This window comes from Thalassophryne amazonica, chromosome 7 (genome assembly GCF_902500255.1).
Source record: "Thalassophryne amazonica chromosome 7, fThaAma1.1, whole genome shotgun sequence".
Lineage (NCBI taxonomy): Eukaryota > Metazoa > Chordata > Actinopteri > Batrachoidiformes > Batrachoididae > Thalassophryne > Thalassophryne amazonica.
The window spans coordinates 58229840-58256578 of record NC_047109.1 but is presented as its reverse complement, the minus strand read 5'-3'; the positions used below and the strand labels follow the sequence as shown (position 1 = coordinate 58256578).

Below are 26739 nucleotides of genomic sequence, written 5' to 3'. Positions count from 1 at the left end.
GGTGGCATGCATTTGGGACTGAGTGGCTGTGTTGCTGAGGCTGTTAGGACTTCACCCTGATCACCTGCGACTCGTCAGGACTCACAGCTGAGGTGCATCTGGAGGGATTGGAGTATGTTGGCATTTAAGACTGAAGTGCACAGTGTGCATTTGCCAGAGACTCGACCTTGTGACCAGACGGGTGAGATCGTCGTCTTGGGAGCCATCTCATCAGCAGCGGACGCTGAGAAACGTCCAGGTTTGATGCACGGTCTGTGAAAGAGGAGAGGGTGAGGTCTCACGCTCGTCAGCACACTTCCTGAGGTACGTTGGATTTTGTGACTAACAGTTATACAGTCAGTAAATGTGGTGTCCCTCACACCTTATTGTATTGAGCTGTATGTTAGTCATGTATCAGCTTCCACTGCTGTGGTGATTTGTGAACGAGATGTTCCATGCCTGCAGGTTGGAAGCTGATCAGTAATCAAGCCAGGAAGTGTTTGCTGTTTGTACACCTTTAAGTGTTCTGTGTGTAGAGTGTGGACTCACATAATGGTTCCTTCTTTCACAGACTCGGTTGTTGCGGCCACCTGGGGGGTGTCGGCGGGGTCCTTGGGTCCGAAACAGCTTCTGGCTCCGGACCATTAGCGCTGCTGGGAGCGCACCACGCCAGACCGCACCTTTTTGTTATATTATGATCACTGTTATGTATTAAATTCAGTTAGCCTTTGTACCGTGCTCTGCTTCTTTCATACTGGGTCCTTCAAACGCTGGTCGGTTCTCCGAGCTGCGTCCGACACATAACACTGAGGACAAAACGCTATTTTTTGTCAGCGCCTGAAAACTCGTATGTGACAGACACTTCAAACACGAACACAACTGATAACGTGGCAACTGTATTTGGTGATCGGAGGACAGTTTTGAGCCAAATTAATCTGACAGATGACAAAGGGTGCATATATAACAGACTGATGGGTTGCAGGTGACAGAAACAGGATTTCCCATGATTTACACCATCCTAATATTATTAAATGGTGGTTTATCCATGACACCATCCTTCCCAAGCCGATGCCTCAGGTCGGGGCTCTGTCAATTCAAGTGGCATGCCCTGGCTGTCTCTGGCTCTCCTTGTGGACAGAATGGACCCAGTATTGGTCATCAGAAAGTTTGCTCCGGAGGGGACAACCTAAGAGGGCAGAGAGCAGAGTCTGCTATTGCATGCCCCGACCACTGCGCGCTCACAGTAGCGTTGACGGCGCTTATCTTAAAAACAAACAGTGGCCTGACACAGTGCCCAGACTCGCTGGGTAATGGACAGAAAAGCTGGATGCACCGAAGAGGATCAAGAGTTAGTCAGACAGGGTCCCCAAGAAAGCAGTGTTTGCCAGAGGCAGAGCCACGCAGGCCAGGTTTGCCCCACTGCAGCTCAGGGCTTGCGTGGGGCCACTGGGGCACAGCAGGCTCCGTCAGGTGTCACCTGGGTAAGACGGGGCATCTTGGTCTCGTTACCGACCTTTGGCGAACACCGTAGGACCGGTAAGAGTGTATGTGCCTTTTCTCTTGTTTATAAATTAATAAAATATCAAATGACAAGGATCTTTTTTTGGCGTTATATAAAACAAATAATGGATAAATAAATTTCATTTGGTGAAACATGGAATGTTTCATCTTTCACCTCATGAAATATGCATTCATAAACAATTATTATTTGTATATTGATATATGCCAAATTTTACATTATAGTCTAGTGCAAGTTAGCAATTAACAAGCTAGGCTATGCTAGGCATATTGTTTAGCTTTACTGGAGCTAACTAACTATTTCCAACATTATTACTTTTAACATGTTCACCTGTCCATCAAACACCCAAGAAGTATTTATGAGGTACATTATACAATTATAGACTTTTGATTTCGGTGTACCTGTGATTATGTGGACCAGGTCTGCATAATCATAAACTGCTTTATTATATGGTAAACAAGAAAACTGGAAGTTTGTCAAACATACTAATACTGAAAAATCAATCTCAAGTTTCAACTCTTTATTATTACTGTCATACTGCACCAACTGAAATCCCTTTGATCGACTGGAGATACCTGTTAAGTCCGTGATGAAGTCATCAGGCTTGTTTTCTTATAAAGTTCCCCATTCGCCTGTCTAGCTTCCACGTAAAATCGACCAAGTACTCCGTCAAGCATCCGTCTGTCATAAGTTTCAAAGTTGGGCGCATGTCCCTTTTCAGTGACGTACTTGCGAAACAGGTTGGCTGCTGACTGTGTATTTCTGCGGGTGTTCTTCACATCTTTTTCGTGTAAAATTTGTTTTAAGTCAGCGTCGCTAACAGACGCAAACCTGTCTTCTGTAATCTTGTTAACAAACTGACAGCCAAAGTCAGCGTCGTATCGCATTATCTGATTGGTCGTTATCGATAGAAGGTGTCGCACGATTAGCTAGCGCTACGCTGCACGCAAGGTGTACTCGTTTTGCATGCGCGGTCTACTCGGCTCCACCAGCGGTCAACTCGGCATGTGGTACAGCTCAGAAAGTGGGGAATGGGCCAATCAAAAGTTGGCAAAATCCCATACCATACAATAAAGGACAATATTGAGTTCCTGTGGTTGGAAATAGGACGATCACAGGACAGTTTACTTTCATCGAACTGCCGCGGGTTAATTTCTCGTGAACATTCAAAGATGTGCAGGATGTTCCGAGGAAGACAAGAATTGAACTCTACACCAAATAATTGCAAGAAGAAAATATTTCTACGTTACTCAACAGTTACCATGATAAGTAAAGAGGTCTCTCTAGGACATTAACAAAATATATAATGTTTCTGGTTTTTGTTTTTGTTCCTTGAACTTGTGAAATGTAAACCCAAATAGTTTGGTTTAGTACCAGTATGCTTCGGTACAGGTTTCCATCATGTAAGTCCATCCCTATCCTGATGATTCGCATATCTGAACTGGAACCCTTTGAGCTATTCGGGGGGTTGTTTCCACAGGAGACAGATCGTCGGTGTGATTTTATGGGTGTGGATGGAGACAACATAACTGGTGTTGAGTCATTGGTTGGAGGAGAGCTGTCAACATCCAGACAGGACACAGATGGAGATCTCATGTGCTGGGGGAAAAATAATAATAAGAATCAGAATAATTCTGACATTCATAGGCAGTGATGTTGTTGCTTTTCAAGAATAGTAATGTTCATTTTAACATTTTTAAATTGAATTGGACAAAAGAAAAACATCCAAAAATATATATTCTATGCAAAGAGTTCACAGTAAAAAGGATAAAAAAAAAATATGCGAAATGACATGTCACCTTTGTGAGTTTTGACAGCAGGTTATTGACTGGGGAGGAGAAGTCAAAAAGGTTGTCGGTGTCACCGGTCAGACTTGTCCTGGATCCACTCAAGCTGTCCACACATAGAAACACGCTCAAGAGTTGTAACTCATTTGTATTTTCATGTTTGATTCATCATGTAAGCTTTAATTTCTTAGTCTACAAGACATTAACAATACTGGCACATATACCTACAGTGATATGTTAATGTGGCATGTTTTCTCTGCCAAACAGATTGATACTTAATGTAATTAAATTTACAGTGATTTAAAATGAAAAAAAGTGAAAATCTTCACATTTGAGAAGCTGTAACAACATATTATTTGGTGTTTTTGCTTGATAAAGAACTTTAAATATTATCTCATGATCAAATTTGGTTCTAAGTAACTGTTCTCGCAGTTTAATATTATTTTCTTAAAGTAGTATGACAGAGTTTTCAATGACATCTAGTGTTGGAGTTTCCCTTTATAATCAAGCCAATAACTGGATCTCACTCCTCTTTTTCCCAGCATATGTTTGTGTCCAAAAATCAAAAAATATAGACAGAGGTTGAGAGCACAGTGAGCAACCATAACAGATGATCAAAACCAGGAATGGCATGTAAAAATCAGCAAAATAGGAAGGCAAGTGGACAGACTGCATTTATATAGCACTTTTCCATCTATACCAGAAGCTTAAAGTGCTTTACAGTTATGCCTCACATTCACCCATTCACACACCGATGTCAGGGTGCTGCCATGCAAGGTGCTCACGACACACCGGAAGCATTTACACACTGGGGTTTTAGGACCTTGCTCAAGGGCCCTTAGTGATTTTCCAGCCAGACATGGGTTTGAAGCAAGGATCCTCTGGTCTTAAGCCCACTGCTTGACCACGAGACCATCACCTCCCCAAGTGTGGGTGAAAAACACAAAGACCACCAAGAAAATACTACAAGAGAGCAGGCATAATGCTAGACAATCTGGGGACGAGGAAACGCTCTAACAGCAGTTATAAAGGCCAGAACAATTAGACATGGATCTGCAGAGACCCGTGAAATCTGGACCAAAAACAGGAAGTTAAGCAACACGGAGTAAACACTGGAAAGAGCCTACCACAGAGAGAATATCACGAGACATCATGAAGAGAACTAAAGCACAGGAAACACAATATTTAACTAAACAGAGACCAGACTCAAACACCAGAAACACAACCCATGACAGCTGGTTTTGCTATCACTTTCTAGCATTCACAGCGGCTCAGCGATATCTGCAAATCTAAAACTACTGAGTAATACACACACGGTTAGTGAACTAGGCACCATATATCTTAAATTAAAGGTACCCAATCCATCTGTCGGTGTGTTAAGCGACTGTCATCATAATATGCAAAAATGTCACCGCTAATATAAAGGAATAAAATAAAAAATGAATGCTATGACAGGCAGCCAAGTATCACCAGCATCAGTAGATCAGTAGATATTTGCAAATATAATTACAATCATCAATAACCTTAATACATTAGTAATTGCAATGCAAGTCATGGAGTACCCCACAAAGTACACAAAGACTCCACCTTTACATCCCCTCATGTCAAAGCAGATATCAATATTTTGAACAAAGGACAAAGCAGAATGCGTCATGCTACAGAATCCGAAGAAAAACAGGCTTCAGGGCCTGTATAGGTATTCTGCTGGAGCTGTTTCAGAGACAGTGACATTTTTTGTGTGGATCAATGAATTCATGCAAAAGGGCTGTGCAGTCTCGTTTGAACCCTGCGTGATATTGTGGGATTTGACCAATTATGGGGACAGCCGTAATTATTATTTGTTAGCCTGTCGAAAAATATAATTAATACATAAATCAAAGCCTTACATACCCAAATTTCATTGTGTATTATATAACACCTAAATAGATCCTTGTCATTTGATTGGTGGTTTGTAGGTCACGTGATATTGATCATTTGTCCCATTTGCAATTTTGTTCCGTTTACTGTGCAATTTTGGTTCCATACGTTTTGCACCATTGCACGCTGTGACCACCTTAATGTTAAAACATGACATATTGCATTTACGTGCATGCAGCAATCAAACACTGATGGGCCGCGCACTCACACTAGCACTCTCGCAATATTTTTATAGGGCGACGGCACTTAGTTTTTAAACAAACATGGCAGGGTTTGGTTTGGTGACAGACGATGATTTGAACAAGCTTACTGATGGTGCTCATTCTTCTAACACACACACACACACACAGAAAAAAAAAACAAATCCAGTACGCCGTAAGCCGTCTGGGGGCATTTGCAGTACTGTATTCACTAGGACGTCTCTAGCTGATGTAGAAGCGCTGTTGGATGAAGAACATGACAAATTTCTGTCGCAAACTTTCGCTGGACTGAGGAAAGCAGATGGTAATCTGTGCAAAAAGAAGTCAATGCATGGCTTCAGGTATGGACTACATCATCATTTTAACACTGTGTTGTTATATAAAACAAATAATGAATATTTTTTCATTTGTACAATGGTAAGAATATTGCATTCAGTGAAAGATGAAATGTTCCATTCAATGAGGCGCATTGCACTCATAAACATTCATTATTTGTATACAAATGCTTTCATTAACTTGGCAGTGTAATCTGATTGTTTATACAATTTTAGCTGTCTTCAGTGTGCAACAAAGTTCATATTTTCTTCCAAGCACTACTTGAATTTTATTCCTCATGTCATTGAATGCCTAATTTTGTTTTGTAACATCTGATCTTTGACTTTTCTGCTTTCATAAAGAGCTTCCAAATGGAGTTTTTGAAACACTAGCATCCTTCTTACTGTTTGTAAGTTTATACACAGACATTCGCCCTATTGAAGTTTCAAATCCCCCAAAATCTCGCAAAACTTCAGACAGTTCGCCGCGCTGCGAGATCTCATTAAGAACTGCATTGAGACGCTTTGATCAGGCTGCACTTTAACCGTTGCACACGGACAACTGCGTTAACATCGCAACATAAAACTCTTTGTATATTGTGTCTAAAACTCTGGTGAATACATTCTCTGGGTTTTTAAACGTTTTTATTGTGTGTGTTTTATGTAAACATGAGAGAAGCTCAGGTTTCTCCATTATTTTCAGTGGTTATCACTGTGAGCTACGCTCGCTTCCTGATCATGTCGTTCTGGGGGAAAGTGATGTTTGCTCTTTAACGTCATGATTATAGTCCTTTACAACGTTTGTCCTCTTTGTTCCAGAGTAACAAGAGTAACAGAGTATAAGATGTTTGAAATTCGGTTTGCGTTTATTAAATTCCATGCAAATTAAACGTACCAGACACGGATTATTTGGAATATTAGTTTTAGCAAGTTTACAGGGTATCACGCAGTATAATGTTCATTTGCAATTGTCGTCATGTGGATTCTCTATGTTGTTTAGACTGCAGCAACTCTATGGCGTGCAAGGGATTATGGGATATCTCAACCTCTACTCTGTTATGGTAAACCGACACATGCGGATGATAAATACTAACACACAGAACTAAATGAGTATACAAGACATGGATAATCTATGGGAAGCCTGTAAACTGATGTGGTTTCACTTGGACACTGATAACAGGAGGTGATACACATAGTGAAATGTGACTGGATGGAAGTGCCCGAGTCTATGTTGTTAGCCACATATACCTCGCTGGCTCCATTGGACAGGGAAAGCCACTTGATAGCATGCATAAACATGTCAATGAAGATTCTGTCATGCTGCTTTATTAAGCTTATCGTGGGCATCAACAATTAGCATGACTCATACCATCACCACTAACATTCTTACACTTTGACATGCTGATTGGTGATTGTTTTACTGTGTGTAACTTACTCCGCACACTGTGTGATGATCACTGTTGGGGTGAGGCCCCGGGGGCTCGGTTCACAGGGTTCAATTTCATTGGACAATTTGTAACTGCAACAAATATCAAACATGCAATTTTTCACAGAAACACTTTAAAACAAAACAAGTAACGTTTTGTTTACTAGTGGACCTATGACCACTACCTTTGCACCCCCACCCAGGACCAGTGTTGCCATAGTTACTTTGAAAAAGTAATCCAATTACTGATTACTCCTTGAAAAAGTAACTTAGTTACTTTACTGATTAGTCAATTGTAAAAGTAACTAAGTTAGATTACTAGTTACTTTTTTAGTTACTTTCCCCAGCTGCCGACAACAACCCTCTGCCACCTCAACATGACAATGATACTTGTTTTGCCAAAACTCACTTTATAGTCACCCTTTCTTGACTTCAATGAAAATAAATACTTGTTTTATAAAAAGTAAAATAAAGACCTCTTTCTTGACCTCATATTTAACTGTTGACAGCACTGTAACAGTAAAACTTGCAATTTCTAACCTACATTGATTATAAATGTAACTATTAAATTTTTTTCAAACATTTTTCTAACATTTAAATTGAAATTATTATTATTATAAGTAGTATTAGTAGTTGTAGTAAAAAAAGGCTTCAAAACTGGACCTTTAATCTAGGGGTGTTGTGGGGGGGCACATCCCCGCCCCACACCCCCATTCCATCTGGATTCACCCCTGCTTTGGCGTTTGAGCACAAAGAATGGATAACATTTATTTATGCAGAAAACATGACCAGATTTACAGGTAAGAAAGTTTTATTGCGATTTCACATCATGTGGTCCTCAGAAAGAGAGTTTAGGTGCATTTGAGTGGAAAATAGTGTTAGTTGTTGATGCGTCGCGGAGGATCAGCTGTTTTTAGCAGCAGATATGGAGCGGCTGAGCTCAGAATTCTAAATAAAGGAGCAAAAAAGCATAAAAATGTCTTTGTAAAGCTCAGTGCAGGTGTGCTGTTGTCACCGCGTAGTACCTGTTGCAGAAAACCGTGGATGAAAAGCTCACAGCTTGCTTAAAGTGGGTAGTTCAGTCGAACCCCGACCCCCTGCCCACGGACCAAGTTTAATGCTGTGATCGACCCACAATGCAAAAATAATAGTAACGCACAGTGACTTGGAGAAGTAACTTTAATCAAAGGTAGTGCAAATGTAGTGGTCGTAGCTCCCAATAACATATAACAAATATAAACCCAATATTTCTGTTACAAAAGAAAGCTATAAGAGTTATAAGTAAAAAAAAAACATATTGGGAGCCAACAAATCCACTGTTTGCTTGTTTTGAAATTTTGGGACTTGCTTGATTATTTTACAATACAGTTCATGTATAAAGTTAAAAATGAACTCTTACCGCAACATGTCCAGGAATTGTTTAAAATGAAGGAGTCCGGTTATCATCTGATAGGAATTTCAGGATTTGACTGCTTAAAGTATCGCACTACTGTAAAAAGTTGTGTATCTGTTAAAGGGGTTACAATCTGAAATGACTGCCCTGATAGTATTAAATTATCTGGTATTTTGGCTGGCTTGAAGAGATCTTATAAAAATAACAAAATGGCTTATTATAGTACAATAAATTAGGTAAACTGTTTTTGTTTCTGTTCTTCTGTTTAATCTGTGTGTCATACTGCTGATTGTTCTGCTATGTTTGGATGTTTTGGTGTATTGATTAATCTACAAAACCTTTTGCTCATCTTCTTGTCCTTTTCTTTTTTGTAGTTGCTGTTATGAGTACATATATATGTGTATATGGCAACTTGTGATGGGGTGGGCGTTTATAATACTTTGCTTCAGCCCACACCCTTTTGGCCACACACAACTGGGAAACTGTTTTTTTTTTTTTTATTGTTGGAGGTTTTGTTTGCTTTTGTTTTTCTTTGTTTGGTTTTGTGAGAGATTTCTTTGTTAAGTTTTTTATGTGTGTGTGTGTGTGTGTGTGTGTGCCAAATAAAAATTAAAAATTCAATTAAATAAAAAATTCAAATTCAATTCAAAAAAATTTAAACAATAATTTTGTTCCGCTTATGAGCAGAACTGACATACGAGGTCTATTAGAAAAGTATCCGACCTTATTATTTTTTTCAAAAACCATATGGATTTGAATCACGTGTGATTACATCAGACATGCTTGAACCCTCGTGGGCATGCGAGAGTTTTTTCACGCCTGTCGGTTACGTCATTCACCTGTGGGCAGTCTTTGAGTGAGGAGTCGTCCACCCGCTCGTCGATTTTTTTTATTGTTTAGGAATGGCTCAGAGACTGTTGCTTTGTTTGATAAAAATTTTTTCAAAACTGTAAGGCACAACTGAGTGGACACCATTCAATAAATTCAGCTGGTTTTCGGTAAAAATTTTAACGGCTGATGAGAGATTTTGGTCTGGTAGTGTCGCTTTAAGGACGGTCCACGGCGCCTGACGGCGATCTGCGCTTCGAGGCGGCAGCGTCTCACCGTTTCAAGTTGAAAACTTCCACATTTCAGGCTCTGTTGACGCAGTAAGTCGTCAGAGAACAGAGAACTTTCAGTTCAAGTCGGCATGAGGAGTTTATTCGGACATTCCATTGTTAATGGTCATTTTGTAATGAAAGAACGTGCGGGCAGAGTCACATGTCGGGCTGGACCCGACCGCGGGGGGTCGCGGCAGGAAAAACACCTCCGTTGGAAATCTTAACGGGCAAGTTGGAACATGCCCAAGCTGTTAAACAATTTCTCAGTTACTCACTTGTTGAAAGCCATTAAAAGCCGCCTGAATTCTACAAATGGTTTTCAACACGGAGGTGTTTTTCCTGTCGCGGCGCACACAGATTTGCCGAGTCGTCACGGAAACGACTCGGCGAATTTGCGCGTACGTCTTTCATTAAAAAAATGTCCTTAAACAGTGGAATGTCCGCATAAATTCCTCATGCCGGCCTCTTCTGAATCTTCTCTGTTCTCTCACGATGTCCTGGGTGAATTAAGCCTTAAATTAGGATGTTTTCAGCTCGAAACAGGCCGACGACAGCGCCTGGAAGCGCTGCAGGACGTCCCGCTCCGTGGGAAGTCCTTACACCGACAGAAACACCCCATAATCTCTCATCAGCCGTTAAACTTTTCACCGAAAACCAGCTTAATTTCTCGAATAGTGTCCACTCGGATATTCCTCACAGGTCCAGAAAAAATTTTGATAAAGCAACGCGCGCCGTCTCGAGCAGCGTGTGAAACAAAGGAATTCAGCTGAGAGGGCGGGACCACATCTCACTCAAGGCCTGCCCACAGGGAAATGACGTCACCGACACGCGTGAAAAAAACTCACGCATGCGCACGAGGGTTCAAGCATGATTGGTGTAATCGCATGTCATTCAAATCCATATAGTTAAAAAAAAAAATAAAAGGGTCGGTTTATTATCTAAGAGACCTCGTATATAAAAAAGTGTAATCAAAGTATAGATGATATTTACCTTTGCTGCTCCGTTAGCATTGGCACACTCTGATACCACTGCACAAAGGCCTTGTCAGTAGTGAATACACAGTTTCTACAGGAAGACTGCAGGAGCCGGATTTGAGCTAGAACTTCAAATTCCTGTTAACAAAGAGCAGGATCACCTCAAGCTTTCACAATACAGCAGTATTCATGTTGGCTGATCAAGTAATGTGCTAGTTCTCCTGTTTTCAACTGTAAAAGAAGCAAACCACAGCAGCCTCCACTTAATTATTTTCCCCTCTGACATTCTGCCGTCTCGGCTCACTCTAACACGCACTTATCTTCAAAGTACAAAATATCTCTCTTCTTGCTGCACTTCTTACTTCCTTCTTTTCTCTGGCTCTTTAACAGGATTCTTGCAGGGTCACAGGGATTTTGTAGTTTCTACTTTTGCAGCCATTAGAAGTATTTATTGTAACACAGAAAACAGCGAGCAAGGTGAATTGTGCATTTGATATTAACCTTTTGATTTCAGATAATTTAAAAGACACATCTTTGTGATTTTTTTTTTTTTCAAATAATACAAGTTCATTAAGGTAGTTTTAACAAACCTAATACAATTTTGTGGGACCTGTTTACTCAAAAATTTTAAATAATTAAATTAAGCCTTTCTTGTCAATGTATATAGGATACAACAAAATTGCAAATTAAATCAATGCGTCAGTTTTTTTTTAAATGTACAGAAATGGAAGCTTACCAATAATATATATATATTTTTCCTAGTTATGTCAACTGGTGCCAGAAAACATGGTTGTTTAATTAGGAAACACAATAATACACAATATACTCAATATGCAACAATTTGTTACAAATTTACATTTAAACAACCAAGCTTTGTTCAGCTGGTTGACATAACTAGATTACATAAATATTACCCTTCATTTTTTTTTAATAATTCAAAAAAGCAGCATCAAATAAAACAGGTAAATTTATTTACAGAGCAAAGAGATGTGGTCTGATTTGACTTATCACATTGTTCTTACAAAACAGTCTATTTGCAAGAACTCACCTTAAACAAAAAAATATTAACCATATAAATTGCAAAATGGCAATCTGGAGTTTTTTTTTTTTTATATTGTAAAGGGTGATAAAGGCTTTCAGTTCTCCATGCGCAATTAATCCTCTCCCCAGTGGGACCGGGCCCTTAATTCAAGGGGTTTAAGAAAAATACTTTCCATTTTACAAAATACTTACACTTACATTTTCAGAGCCTATAATTGCACAAACTCAAAATAAGAGTTATTGTTAATACAAATCATCACTTTTACAGATAGTTTATAAAACTATAAAACTATAAAATTAATTTGCACCCGACTATATAATTCACTGAAACCATTAATTTTACAAAGTGATGTATTTCGCAACACGTAATCAACTTAGAAACACTCTCACAGTCACCAGTGAGCAGCGTTTGTTTTCAAAAGTTTGTCATATCATGAAGATGATATGTTTTGGAAATTTACCTCAGAAATTGTAAAAAAAAAAGAGACAAATATTTATTAAATATTTTGTTGGTTGCAGCTAAAAGGCATTAACCAGGAAATGGTTATTACAGGAAAGGCCGACTTTAACTGGATGAATGAACATTACAATGGACATTTACAATATAGAAAAGATAACAGCGTGTATCAACTACAAATTGGAACAGTTTACCTCATATTGGAGAAAATGGATCCACTATGTAACATCTCATAGGCCTGATTTTGTTTTCTCAGATAATTAGTAAAGTTGTAACAGCAATCTACTCCCTAATTGTTTTGGTTCTGTTTGGGTTGTTTTTTTTTTGTTGTTGTTTTTTTTCTCTGTTATTGCTTTACAGCATTTTGTGTCTGGGTATGTGTGCTTTTAAAAGTAATGTACATTGATGTTGATAGTATGAGGATGATGAACACACAGTGGTTACAGTATGTTATGTATATATTTGACACGAAATGCTAATAAAAAATAAACTACAAAAAAAGAAAAAAAAAAGTTTGTCATATCGTAAAAAGTGAATTTCTTCAAATGAAAGTTACAGAATAATAGGTCTAACACAGGTCCACGAACGTGGACTTTGCTGACTTGGTCTTCGGAGTGAGATTGCATCAGAATTTTGGCTCTCTGTTGGGACTGTTTACACAGAGACTGCTACCTGCTGCTTTGGACTTGAACTAACAGTCTTTTTCAAGACTTTTTTACTTTTTTACTTTTTTTTTTACTTTTTTACTGTGCTCCAATGCCTAAGGAAGACCTCTAACGGTCGAAACATCGCGACGGAGCACTTTTATCAGATAACTTTCATCAGCGTTGGCAAGCTAACTAGCTTGCTAACGCTTTCGTTTTTATTTTTTTTTATTTTTTTTTTTTTAGCACTGTTGTCGTGCGTTATCTGTGCTGCTCCACAGCGTGTTTAGTCGATTTTTATTTTATTTTAGCACCGTTGTCGTGCGTTCGCTGTTGTCGTGCGTTGCCTGTGCTGCTTCATGGCCTGTTTGGTGCCTTGATTGGGGCACTCCTTCTGCTGAATCACCTCTAAATTATTTACACATTATTCACTTTGTGTGTTTTTAGGAATCCGCTAGGTTGCGTAGCTACTAGCTCTTAGCCGATTTAGCATGGCGGCTTCTCCTGTCTCTCCCGTACTTTTCTGCTCTGGGTGTGAAATGTTTAGTTATTCCTCGGCCTCCTTTAGCAGTAACGGTACTTGTAATAAGTGCAGCTTATTCGTAGCTTTGGAGGCCAGGCTGGGCGAATTGGAGACTCGGCTCCGCACCGTGGAAAATTCTACAGCTAGCCAGGCCCCTGTAGTCGGTGCAGACCAAGGTAGCTTAGCCGCCGTTAGTTCCCCCCTGGCAGATCCCGGGCAGTCGGGAAAGCAGGCTGACTGGGTGACTGTGAGGAGGAAGCGTAGCCCTAAACAGAAGCCCCGCGTACACCGTCAACCCGTTCACATCTCTAACCGTTTTTCCCCACTCAACGATACACTCGCCGAGGATCAAACTCTGGTTATTGGCGACTCTGTTTTGAGAAATGTGAAGTTAGCGACACCAGCAACCACTGTCAATTGTCTTCCGGGGGCCAGAGCAGGCGACATCGAAGGACATTTGAAATTGCTGGCTAAGGCTAAGCGTAAATTTGGTAAGATTGTAATTCACGTCGGCAGTAATGACACTCGGTTACGCCAATCGGAGGTCACTAAAATTAACATTAAATCGGTGTGTAACTTTGCAAAAACAATGTCGGACTCTGTTGTTTTCTCTGGGCCCTCCCCAATCAGACCGGGAGTGACATGTTTAGCCGCATGTTCTCCTTGAATTGCTGGCTGTCTGAGTGGTGTCCAAAAAATGAGGTGGGCTTCACTGATAATTGGCAAAGCTTCTGGGGAAAACCTGGTCTTGTTAGGAGAGACGGCATCCATCCCACTTTAGATGGAGCAGCTCTCATTTCTAGAAATCTGGCCCAATTTTCTTGGATCCTCCAAACTGTGACTGTCCAGCGTTGGGACCAGGAGGCAGAGCTGTGGTCTATACACCTCTCTGCAGCTTCTCTCCCCCTGCCATCCCCTCATTACCCCATCCCCGTAGAGACGGTGCCTGCTCCCAGACCACCAATAACCAGCAAAATCTATTTAAGCATAAAATTCAAAAGAAAAAATAATATAGCACCTTCAACTGCACCACAGACTAAAACAGTTAAATGTGGTCTATTAAACATTAGGTCTCTCTCTTCTAAGTCCCTGTTGGTAAATGATATAATAATTGATCAACGTATTGATTTATTCTGCCTAACAGAAACTGGTTACAGCAGGATGAATATGTAGTTTAAATGAGTCAACACCCCCGAGTCACACTAACTGCCAGAATGCTCGTAGCACGGGCCGTGGCGGAGGATTAGCAGCAATCTTCCATTCCAGCTTATTAATTAATCAAAAACCTAGACAGAGCTTTAATTCATTTGAAAGCTTGTCTCTTAGTCTTGTCCATCCAAATTGGAAGTCCCAAAACCAGTTTTATTTGTTATTATCTATCGTCCACCTGGTCGTTACTGTGAGTTTCTCTGTGAATTTTCAGACCTTTTGTCTGACTTAGTGCTTAGCTCAGATAGGATAATTATAGTGGGCGATTTTAACATCCACACAGATGCTGAGAATGACAGCCTCAACACTGCATTTAATCTATTATTAGACTCTATCGGCTTTGCTCAAAAAGTAAATGAGTCCACCCACCACTTTAATCATATCTTAGATCTTGTTCTGACTTATGGTATGGAAATAGAAGACTTAACAGTATTCCCTGAAAACTCCCTTCTGTCTGATCATTTTTAATAACATTTACATTTACCCTGATGGACTACCCTGCAGTGGGGAATAAGTTTCATTACACTAGAAGTCTTTCAGAAAGCGCTGTAACTAGGTTTAAGGATATGATTCCTTCTTTATGTTCTCTAATGTCATATACCAACACAGAGCAGAGTAGCTACCTAACTCTGTAAGGGAGTTAGAGTATCTCGTCAATAGTTTTACATCCTCTTTGAAGACAACTTTGGATGCTGTAGCTCCTCTGAAAAAGAGAGCTTTAAATCAGAAGTGTCTGACTCCGTGGTATAACTCACAAACTCGTAGCTTAAAGCAGATAACCCGTAAGTTGGAGAGGAAATGGTGTCTCACTAATTTAGAAGATCTTCACTTAGCCTGGAAAAAGAGTTTGTTGCTCTATAAAAAAGCCCTCCGTAAAGCTAGGACATCTTTCTACTCATCACTAATTGAAGAAAATAAGAATAACCCCAGGTTTCTTTTCAGCACTGTAGCCAGGCTGACAAAGAGTCAGAGCTCTATTGAGCTGAGTATTCCATTAACTTTAACTAGTAATGACTTCATGACTTTCTTTGCTAACAATATTTTGACTATTAGAGAAAAAATTACTCATAACCATCCCAAAGATGTATCGTTATCTTTGGCTGCTTTCAGTGATGCCGGTATTTGGTTAGACTCTTTCTCTCCGATTGTTCTGTCTGAGTTATTTTCATTAGTTACTTCATCCAAACCATCAATATGTTTATTAGACCCCATTCCTGCCAGGCTGCTCAAGGAAGTCCTACCATTATTTAATGCTTCAATCTTAAATATGATCAATCTATCTTTGTTAGTTGGTTATGTACCACAGGCCTTTAAGGTTGCAGTAATTAAACCATTACTTAAAAAGCCATCACTTGACCCAGCTATCTTAGCTAATTATAGGCCAATCTCCAACCTTCCTTTTCTCTCAAAGATTCTTGAGAGGGTAGTTGTAAAACAGCTAACTGATCACCTGCAGAGGAATGGTCTATTTGAAGAGTTTCAGTCAGGTTTTAGAATTCATCATAGTACAGAAACAGCATTAGTGAAGGTTACAAATGATCTTCTTATGGCTTCGGACAGTGGACTTATCTCTGTGCTTGTTCTGTTGGACCTCAGTGCTGCTTTTGATACTGTTGACCATAAAATTTTATTACAGAGATTAGAGCATGTCATAGGTATTAAAGGCACTGCGCTGCGGTGGTTTGAATCATATTTGTCTAATAGATTACAGTTTGTTCATGTAAATGGGGAATCTTCTTCACAGACTAAAGTTAATTATGGAGTTCCACAAGGTTCTGTGCTAGGACCAATTTTATTCACTTTATACATGCTTCCCTTAGGCAGTATTATTAGACGGTATTGCTTAAATTTTCATTGTTACGCAGATGATACGCAGCTTATCTATCCATGAAGCCAGAGGATACACACCAATTAGCTAAACTGCAGGATTGTCTTACAGACATAAAGACATGGATGACCTCTAATTTCCTGCTTTTTAAACTCAGATAAAACTGAAGTATTGTACTTGGCCCCACAAATCTTAGAAGCATGGTGTCTAACCAGATCGTACTCTGGATGGCATTTCCCTGATCTCTAGTAATACTGTGAGAAATCTTGGAGTCATTTTTGATCAGGATATGTCATTCAAAGCGCATATTAACCAATATGTAGGACTGCCTTTTTGCATTTACGCAATATCTCTAAAATCAGAAAGGTCTTGTCTCAGAGTGATGCTGAAAAAATAATTCATGCATTTATTTCCTCTAGGCTGGACTATTGTAATTCATTATTATCAGGGTGTCCTAAAAGTTCCCTAAAAAGCCTTCAGTTGGTTCAGAATGCTGCAGCTAGAGTACTGACGGGGACTAGCAGGAGAGAGCATATCTCACCCGTGTTGGCCTCTCTTCATTGGCTTCCTGTTAATTCTAGAATAGAATTTAAATTCTTCTTCTTACTTATAAGGTTTTGAATAATCAGGTCCCATCTTATCTTAGGGACCTCGTAGTACCATATTACCCCATTAGAGCGCTTCGCTCTCAGACTGCGGGCTTACTTGTAGTTCCTAGGGTTTGTAAGAGTAGAATGGGAGGCAGAGCCTTCAGCTTTCAGGCTCCTCTCCTGTGGAACCAGCTCCCAATTCAGATCAGGGAGACAGATACCCTCTCTACTTTTAAGATTAGGCTTAAAACTTTCCTTTTCGCTAAGGCTTACAGTTAGGGCTGGATCGGGTGACCCTGGACCATCCCTTGGTTATGCTGCTTAGACTTAGATTGTGGGGGGTTCCCATGATGCACTGTTTCTTTCTCTTTTGCTCCGTATGCATCACTCTGCATTTAATCATTAGTGATCGATCTCTGCCCCCCTTCACGGCATGTCTTTTTCCTGGTTTTTTTCCCCTCAGCCCCAACCAGTCTCAGCAGAAGACTGCCCCTCCCTGAGCCTGGTTCTGCTGGAGGTTTCTTCCTGTTAAAAGGGAGTTTTTCCTTCCCACTGTGGCCAAGTGCTTGCTCATAGGGGGTCGTTTTGACCATTGGGGTTTTTCATAATTATTGTATGGCCTTGCCCTACAATATGGAGCGCCTTGGGGCAACTGTTTGTTGTGATTTGGCGCTATATAAGAAAAAAGTTGATTGATTGATTGATTGACTTTCAAATTTGTGCTGTAACTTGTTTTTCCTTCATTAACTTATCCAAACTCATGCATGTAGATGTATTGTGTGCATCAATTTAGCAGGTAAATATTTTATTAACTGTTATTTTATTAAATACTGACTTTATTGACTTGTACTCTGTGCTGTCAAATAAAACTTTTATTCTGAACGACTTCTTTTCCTCACATGGGCTGGATATCCTCATGTTGACGGAAACGTGGACTAAACCAGGTGACTACAGCGCCTTCACGGAGCTCCTCCCCCCTCACTGCTCTTTCCTCTGTTCGCCTCGTGTGTCTGGTCGGGGAGGCGGAGTTGCCACCGTCTTCAAGGATAAATTTGCATGCAAGTCTTTACATGCAAATAATTATTCCTCTTTTGAAGTACAGCTGTTCCTGATGGATTTTTCTTGTCCAATATTATGTGCTGTGGTCTATCGTCCACCTAAATATAATAAGGACGTTATTCAGGAGTTCTCTGAGTTCTTAGCTGAGTTGGCCCCCAAATATGATCACATTCTAATCTGTGGAGATTTTAATATCCACGTTTGCTGCCAGTCCGATCAGGTGGCCACTGACTTTAAATGTCTTCTGACATCTTTTGATTTAACTCAGATTGTGGATAAACCAACCCACAATGCTGGACACACTCTGGATTTGATTATCACTCATGGGCTCATAGTGTCTCTTACAGAAATATCAGACACTCCCATTTCAGATCATTTCTCAATTCTTTTTGACGTTCTTGCTCCTCCACCTGTCAGTAAGCCTCCCGCCCCACCTTCTCGCTGCAGGATTATTACTTCTTCAACTGCTGGGGAATTTGCAACTGCTTTTGTGAATATGGAGATTTCTACCTATTATGAAGAGTCTCTCCCTCAAGGCCTAGATAGCCTTTTATCGTTTTTCCATACCACCTGTACTGGGATCCTGGACAAAATCGCTCCTTTTAGGTGCAGGTCTTCTAAACCAAGGGCTGACCCCTGGCTAAATGACACTACTCGTGCAATCAGGCAGCGCTGCAGACAGGCAGAACGTCGCTGGAAGAAGGACAGACTACATGTGTCATTGGAGATTCTTAAGGTCAATCTTGCTCAGTATCAGAAGGCAGTGAAGGAAGCTAAATCCCAGTATCTGTCTGACATTATTTCCACAAATGGACATAGCCTTCGCGTGTTGTTCAACACAATTAATTTGGTTGTGAACCCCCGCACTCCTCATTTTGAAAATGCCACTGTTTCTACCTGTGAGGACTTCTTACACTTTTTTGTTGATAAGGTGATGTCAGTGAGAGCACTGAGAAGCTGCAGTATCAATCTGGAGGAGTTTGTTACTACTGTGCACTCTGCAGTGTTTGATCATTTTGATCCCATCACTTTGACATCCCTCTCTGACATTGTTAAATGCATGAGGGTCACTAACTGCCCTTTAGATTTTCTTCCTGCTAAATTACTGAAAGAAGTGTTCACCACTGTTGGCCCTTCCCTTTTGATTTTAATTAATATGTCTTTAAGTTCAGGATGTTTTCCTGATGCTTTCAAACATGCTGTGGTGAGACCACTGCTTAAAAAAACCACGCCTTGACACTTCTGTTCTATCTAATTTTAGACCTGTGTCAAATTTGTCTTTTATTTCAAAAATTATTGAAAAAGCTGTTTTTAAATAGTTGCAAGTGTTCTTAGATAGTAATTTTATTCTTGAAAAATTTCAGTCAGGGTTTAGAACAAGGCACAGCACAGAATCTGCACTCCTCAAAGTCCACAATGATGTGGCTCTGTCGCTTGATGCTAAATGTCCAGTTCTTTTAGTGCTTCTTGATTTGACAGCAGCATTTGATACTGCTGATCACAGGATTCTCTTGTCTTGTTTAAAGCACCATGTTGGCATTTGTGGCACAGCATTAAAGTGGTTTAGTTCCTATCTAATGAACAGAACATTTTCTGTCATGATAGGTGACTTGTCCTCCTCTGTTGCAACCTTGTCTTGTGGAGTACCCCAGGGTTCCATTTTGGGCCCCATTTTGTTTTGTCTTTATATGTTACCACTGGGCTCCATTATGGAGAGACATAACATGTCTTTTCATTGCTATGCAGATGACCTGCAGATTTATCTGCCAGTATCTTCAAATACAAATGACGCTATCAGATATTTGTCAGACTGCATGGCTGATATAAAGCTGTGGCTACAGCAAAATTTTCTCCATTTGAACGAGGACAAAACTGATTACATTTTGTTTGGTGACCCTGCTCTTCTAGGTTCTGGCTTGTTGTCTGCGTCTTTGAAACCTATAGTAAGAAATCTTGGGGTGGTATTTGACAATTCTTTTAGATTTGACAAACAAATTGACAGCGTGGTAAGAACAAGTTTTTATCAGTTGCGTCTTTTATCTAAGGTTAAACCATTTTTAAATCACACTGACCTTGAAAAAACTATCCACGCTTTTATCAGCTCTAGAATTGACTATTGTAATGCCCTTTATGTTGGAGTTCCTCAGACATCTCTGAGTCGTCTCCAGCTGGTGCAAAATGCTGCAGCCCGATTTTTAACAAACATATCAAGACGTCAGCACATCACCCCAGTTCTTTTTAATTTGCACTGGCTTCCAGTCTCTTTTAGGGTTGATTTTAAAATTTTGATGTTTGTCTTTAATGGCCTGGCCCCTCCTTATTTGACTGAGCTTTTGCATCCTCGTGTCTCAAACAGGTCTTTGAGGTCTATAAATCAGCTTTTACTGGAGGTGCCCAGGTCCAGGTCTAAACGCTGGGGTGATCGGGCCTTCTCTGTTGCTGGGCCCAAACTTTGGAATAAATTGCCCCCTGAAATGAGAATCATCTCTGACTTGGAGCTTTTTAAGTCCAGGCTCAAGATGTATTTGTTCAGGCTGGCTTTTAACACTCAGTAGCATGATGGCGCTTTATTTTATGTTATTAAATGTTTTTATGCATATTTTATTGAATTGTGTTTGTAATGGTTTTACTGCTGGATATTTGTTTTTATCATGTTTTGTTTTTAAATTTTGTTGTAAAGCACTCTGGTCACTTTGAGTGTTGTAAAGGGCTCTAGAAATAAACTTGATTGATTGATTGATTGACTGTCCAGATATAAACTGAAATAATCTGACTCTTACCCGTCTTCTTTTGTCAAAGTTGATGTAGCCGTTCTGCAAAGGAAGTAAGATGATGTTATTTCAGGTTGATAATAATTCCCTGGAAAGACATGAAAAGAGCTTACATCCAGCCGGTCTTTGACTGCCGTGTCCAGCATGGTGAGGTCTGTTAGGAAGATTCCCAGGTACGGCACAGTGCCCTGGGCACAGGACTGTGAGGAGAAAAAGGCAGCGTTACATAAGTTCCCCAGACATTTGCTTGTAAGCTGTGAAAACTCACACAGTGAGGGAGTTCAGAGCAGCTGCCTGCAGCTATTTTCCACACAGCGGCTCAGGATTCAGGGCAGTGCAGATAAAACACTTCCACTTTGGCTGTGCATTCTATTTGTTCCATTAAACGACTAAAACACAACCATCTCAGCAGTACTGATCTTAGTATCAGTGGTTATTTTTTTAATACTAACTGTTTCAAGTACATTTTGAATCACATGTATTTGCATGTAACTATTCCTCACACTTATTCTGCTCAAGATTATTGAGGATACAAAAAAAAAAAAAAAAAAAAATATATATATATATATATATATATATATATATATATATATATATATATTGTTTTGTAACAAGGTTCGGTCAGATCGGCACACAGAAATGATCACACAGACTGCATTTTGCTAGAACAAACAGGCGCATATTTATTCCCCACAAAAGCAGTTACATCAAACACAAGTGGTTGCAGCGCATAAAATATCTCTTTCTCTCTTACCGTGACACCTTTAAGGTGGAGAGCCAACACCTTCGGCAGAGTGCGCTTGTCAACCGGCTGGGCGTTCCTACGTAACCCGCAGCAGACTCTATCGGAGCATGGCTCTGCCCCCTCTTTTCTAGTGTGTGCGCGAAGGGAGGGTGAGTGGCCATCTCAAACTCCCTGGCGGACATAATTCCTTTAATCAACAGGCATCTGAAAGTTATTTCCTCTTGCAAAAACATAATAACCCCAGCTCTTCACTCCCAGTTCAGAATGACCCCAGCATGCTTCACTCCCAGTCGTTAGTGGCTACAAAAACAAATTTGTGCAATTAGTGAGGGTTACTTTAAGACAGGGGCAAAACAACATAATCTTTTCTCCACACACACACACACACACACATATATATATATATATATATATATATATATATATATATATATATATATATATATATATATATATATATATATATATATATATATATATATATAAAACGGAAAGTTGATAGGACTAATATTTTTTTTTAGAAATTATTGATATTACGTATCAACAGTGAACAATGGACATTGATATCACCATTAATCTGTCTCTGGTAACCAGATAAGCTCTGAACAAATGAAATATCTCAACCTTGCCAGTTGTAAAACATGACAATCAACTAAATGTGCCAAATAATAAGTACAAATATTCACAAAACTTTCTCTTTTTAATTTCCTGCAATTTCAGTTAAAATCATTATAGAAACTTTATTACCGCCTTTGAAAAATGTCAGGTACCTTCTTAAAAACACTACCCAATCTGGAACCCGTGGATCCCCATGGGCAACGCACTAATGCATATACACACACACATACATATGTGTGTGTGTCAAATAAGAGACGTGATTGAAAATTTTACCCACCACCACCAAAAAAAGTAAATGTTCATGGAGTCCGTCTTTCACAACATAGTAGGCACTTTTACAGGGTCTTACATCATTCACAAATCTTCCAAAGCATCAACTGAAGGTTGCCCAGCCCTTCAGGCTGTAATGGTTGCGCTCAAACTAGACATCATCAATAAAAATGTGTGAAAATTATTCTTTTTTTTATCTGTTTGATGTGTGAGATAATTTGGGTTTTCCACAGAGACGCATGCCGAGGTCATTTTTAAGTTTCTCCTCTGTGACTGCCAACTTACCCAACTCAGTCTGAAATGTCCTCCTGATGTAACACCAACCAATATGACACTCCAGGGAGAATAATTGACTGTGCATTCGAGGTCAGAGGGGTATTTAAAAGACAACAACAGATATCGCCCCTTGAGTGCGAACAAGCTCCTCGAGTCTTCATTTGGCTGATGAAGTTAATCACTGCACATTTTCACAGTCAGTTGGGGATTCACCCTAATGATACACATACGTGGTTATTAAGCTGTTTTACCTACCTTATTAGGATGCCTGATGTTCAGTTTGTTGTCAAGGTTGGCAAACTTTGATGTGCCCTCCTGCATGACAAAAGCCAACAATTCTGATTGGTAAAACATTTTACAATTGACAAAAGACAAAACTGTTGAAACCTTCATTTAAAAAAAACTGACAACTTTTAAATTTGCAGAGCAATGAGCTATAGGCAGCATGGTGGTTCAGTGGTTAGGACTGTTGTCTCACAGCAAGAAATGTCACAGGATCATTTCCCGCCTGGTCCTTTCTGTGTGGAGTTTGCATGTTCTCCCGGTGTTTGCGTGGGTTCCCTCCACATGCTCCAGGTTCTTCCCATTCCCAAAGACATGCAGGTTAGATGAATTGGAAACTTTAAATTGGCCGCAAGTGCGACTGTGAATGCGTTTGTCTGTCTATATGTGGCCCTGTGATAGACTGGTGTCCTGTCAATGAAGTACCCCACCTGTGACTACTGGATGGTCTCCTCTGGTGACCCTTGATTGGAGTAAGTGGTTATAGAAAATGGATGAATGAATGAATGATTGCAATAAGCTGGAGTAACACTGTCATAATGAGAAAATAAAGCTGACATGAACTTATATTATTCTTTGGTCCACCCCCGATTAAGGATCCCCTGGGGTCCAGTGTTGGAGCTGTTGCCACCGTTACCCGATCCTGGATAAGTGGTTGAAGATGAGCGATGAGTAAGTTATTCTTTGAGCCTGACCGATACGGAAATTTAATTTAATTTGATTTATTTCTTTGGGTGGGGGGGTTGGAGAGAGTGGTGATATAATACCGATATTATGGATGAATAAATTTATGATACAGATATATCTGCTAACATATAAAAGTCATTTTCTCACAACTGTTTACCAAAAGCCAAACAGATCAGATTTATAGATAACTGCAGCTGTCTGGGAGCTTATTCCATCATCTTGGATGATTTTCTCCAAGCAACCGACGTGTGACATTGCTCAGCATTTGCAAAAAAATGTCTTCTCGTCTATTTTAAGGAGTCCTCTCTGCTGGACAAATGAAGTAATGATACAAATTCCAATAGCCAAAGTGTTTTTCTGCATTGTTGATTCTGTAAAATAAAATCTTTCATATCTGTAAAAATAATGTTGATTCCGATGTTTGTGAAAGTCTCATTTCGGCAGCTATTCCCAGCCAGCTGCTATATTTGTTGGGATGTAGTTATTCAAATACAATGCATTCATTCATTCATTCATTATATCACCCACAAACAACAATTTGGGAATTAAAACTTGTCTGCCCATCAATCTTGTAAGTGCACCTCCTCGTAAACTACTGGGCAGATTTCACTGAAACTTCAAACAATGGTAGTGCACGATATGAAGATGTGCACAAATGAAAATTATTCCAGTCTGACATTGTCAACAGGACACAGTTGGACTGTTGTGTTTCATTCATGCATCAAATGATCTTGACATTGTAAGCCTTCGAAACTGCTTTATGGATGTTATTGAAAATTCACACAGTGGCAGCAAACTACAGAAAGATACATGAAGAATAATAATTCTGATCTGGTGTCTTCAAGAGGAGATAAATGGACTTTTGTGTGTTTTTTAAAAGAGATCATATTTGTCACATTTTCAGAGGGTGACTCATTTATGAATTTGGGTGTTTAAGTAGAAAATATTTGCGATCACTGATTTATAATACATGCAATCAAGTAGTATGGCAAAGCGGGTCACATTATATTCATATCACATTCATTCATTCATTAATTCATCTTCTACCACTTAGTCCAATTAAGGGTCGCAGGGGGCTGGAGCCTATCCCAGCAGTCGCAAAGCGTGAGGCAGGGTACACCCAGGACAGGACGCCAGTCTGTCGCAGGGCCACAAATAGACACACACACACCTATGGACAATTTTAAAGAGTCCAATCCACCTAACCCGCATGTCTTTGGATGTGGGAGGAAACCGGAGCACCCGGAGAAAACCCACGCAAACACAGGGAGAACATGTAAACTCCACACAGAAAGGCCACGGGAATTGAACCTGCGACCTTCTCGCTGTGATGCAACAGTGTTAACCACTAATCCACCATGCTGCCCTTCATATCACATGGCCTACATTATAAATTATAAGGACAAAAATAAATAAATAAATACAAAAAACTAAATCTTGCATCCATAACAATTATATCGAACAAATGCAAATAAAACATACAAACCAGCAGATATCATGAACTAACATTAAACCACAAAACTAATCTTCAACAGAAGAAGTTTCTAGGTTTGCCTTCAAAGATTCAACTAAAGTGGGCTTTCAAGTGTCAAGCTAAACTGTACCACAAAGTAGGACCATGGCAGGCAAAGGCTCTGCAGCCCCTGACTTTTTGTTAATCCTGGGGACACAAATCAATCCTGCATCCTGTGACCACAGGACATGAGAAGGCACATGAGGTTGAACAAGTTCAGCGAGATAGGTGGGTGCATCACCATTTAGAGCCTTGTATGTCAGGAGTAAATCCTTGAAACCTAGTTAGTCTCTCTATCTAGTTAGTCTTCTACCTAGTTAGTCCACTGGTTTCTACATTTTCTACGTTTTCATTTAAAAACATATAAAATGCACAGAGACAATATAAAAAACTTTCAGGTTGCATTCCCTTGAACCTGCTGATCAGCTGCAAATTCTTCAGAGAGATGTATGTTTATTTCTGTCTGGATTGCCACAATGGCTCCAGATGATTGTAGTGCTTCACCACGGCTAGTTAATTATTCAACTTTACTTGACATAATCACATAGTGTCAGTGACATTGCAGATCTGATACCTTTGTTTGATCCAGGAGAGCAGAAGTATGTCATATACTTCCTCAGATATGGTTAAAATATTTGAGACAATGGCTTCTGATTTGATCTAGGACCTTAACACAACCCTTGGCCGTCCTCTAAGTTTATCCACCAGCTTTGAAACTGCTTTTTGCATGTTTGAAATATTGCGGAAGACAGAAAAACGGACAGACAGACATACAGACATGTCTATGGCAATGTTCTGTGTCCACTGTGCAGCAAGGCTCGTGACACCTGTGCACATATGGATTTTGTCTGGACCAGACCAGATGCTCATGATCCAGATCAGTTCATGCAAATGACTGTGGTGAGTTTGTGTTAAAGTTAGCTGAATTAACACGGGAAGAAGAATACAACTACAGTAGAACCTGTGAAGTGCACTGTGTGCAATCTGCTAGATTTGAATGTGTTCATAGGATCATGACGCAAGGTGCACTAATGAACAATCATCTTCTAGTCAGTGTGTGACATACATGTGTTTAATCTCAAAACATGCTTTGGTTTTTGTGTTATTCATCAAATATACAAAACACCCAATCTCACAAGAATAAAGAGATCATTTTTTTGGGTCCACAACTGATCCAGGATTGCAATAAATAAATAAATATCGGTCCAATCACTTGGTTTTAACAGCTCAATTAGCTGATCATAACTTTTCAAGTAACCTTGCTACAGGCAAGAGGAACAAAACGTACAACCCTTTTACGCAGGTTCAAATCTGGTTTAAATGATCAATAAAACAACTAAACAGTACTTTATGGAAAATATTAGCACAATTCACATCAATAAAATGCAGTCATCTAGCTGAAATTCCCCAAAATAAAAAATCCTTAAAACTCAAAATATAGTAAATAAAATTAAGGACATACAGTACACCTGTTTGTTCCACAAAATTGACGAACTCACTGACTGAATGCCACACTACTATTATTGTGAACACCCCCTTTTCTACTTTTATTTTTTACTAATAGCCCAATTTCATAGCCTTAAGAGTGTGCATATCATGAATGCTTGGTCTTGTTGG

General features: G+C 39.7%; 1 protein-coding gene and 1 long non-coding RNA gene across 2 annotated transcripts in view; one reads left to right on the top strand and one right to left on the bottom strand.

Moving 5' to 3' along the window:
- Positions 1–26739, bottom strand: part of rgl2 (ral guanine nucleotide dissociation stimulator-like 2) — a 170086-nt gene that overhangs the window by 4860 nt on the left and 138487 nt on the right. The window contains exons 14-20 of the mRNA XM_034174274.1: positions 22896–22955; positions 20845–20931; positions 20741–20773; positions 10626–10747; positions 7152–7235; positions 3298–3391; positions 2873–3097 (exon numbers count right to left, since the gene is read on the bottom strand). Of these exons, the coding sequence (XP_034030165.1) occupies positions 2873–3097; positions 3298–3391; positions 7152–7235; positions 10626–10747; positions 20741–20773; positions 20845–20931; positions 22896–22955 (705 nt within the window). The remainder of the gene's footprint in view (positions 1–2872; positions 3098–3297; positions 3392–7151; positions 7236–10625; positions 10748–20740; positions 20774–20844; positions 20932–22895; positions 22956–26739) is intronic.
- Positions 794–5539, top strand: LOC117513994. Its single transcript, XR_004561764.1, has 2 exons — positions 794–1227; positions 5438–5539. It is a non-coding gene; the product is annotated as an uncharacterized LOC117513994 (long non-coding RNA).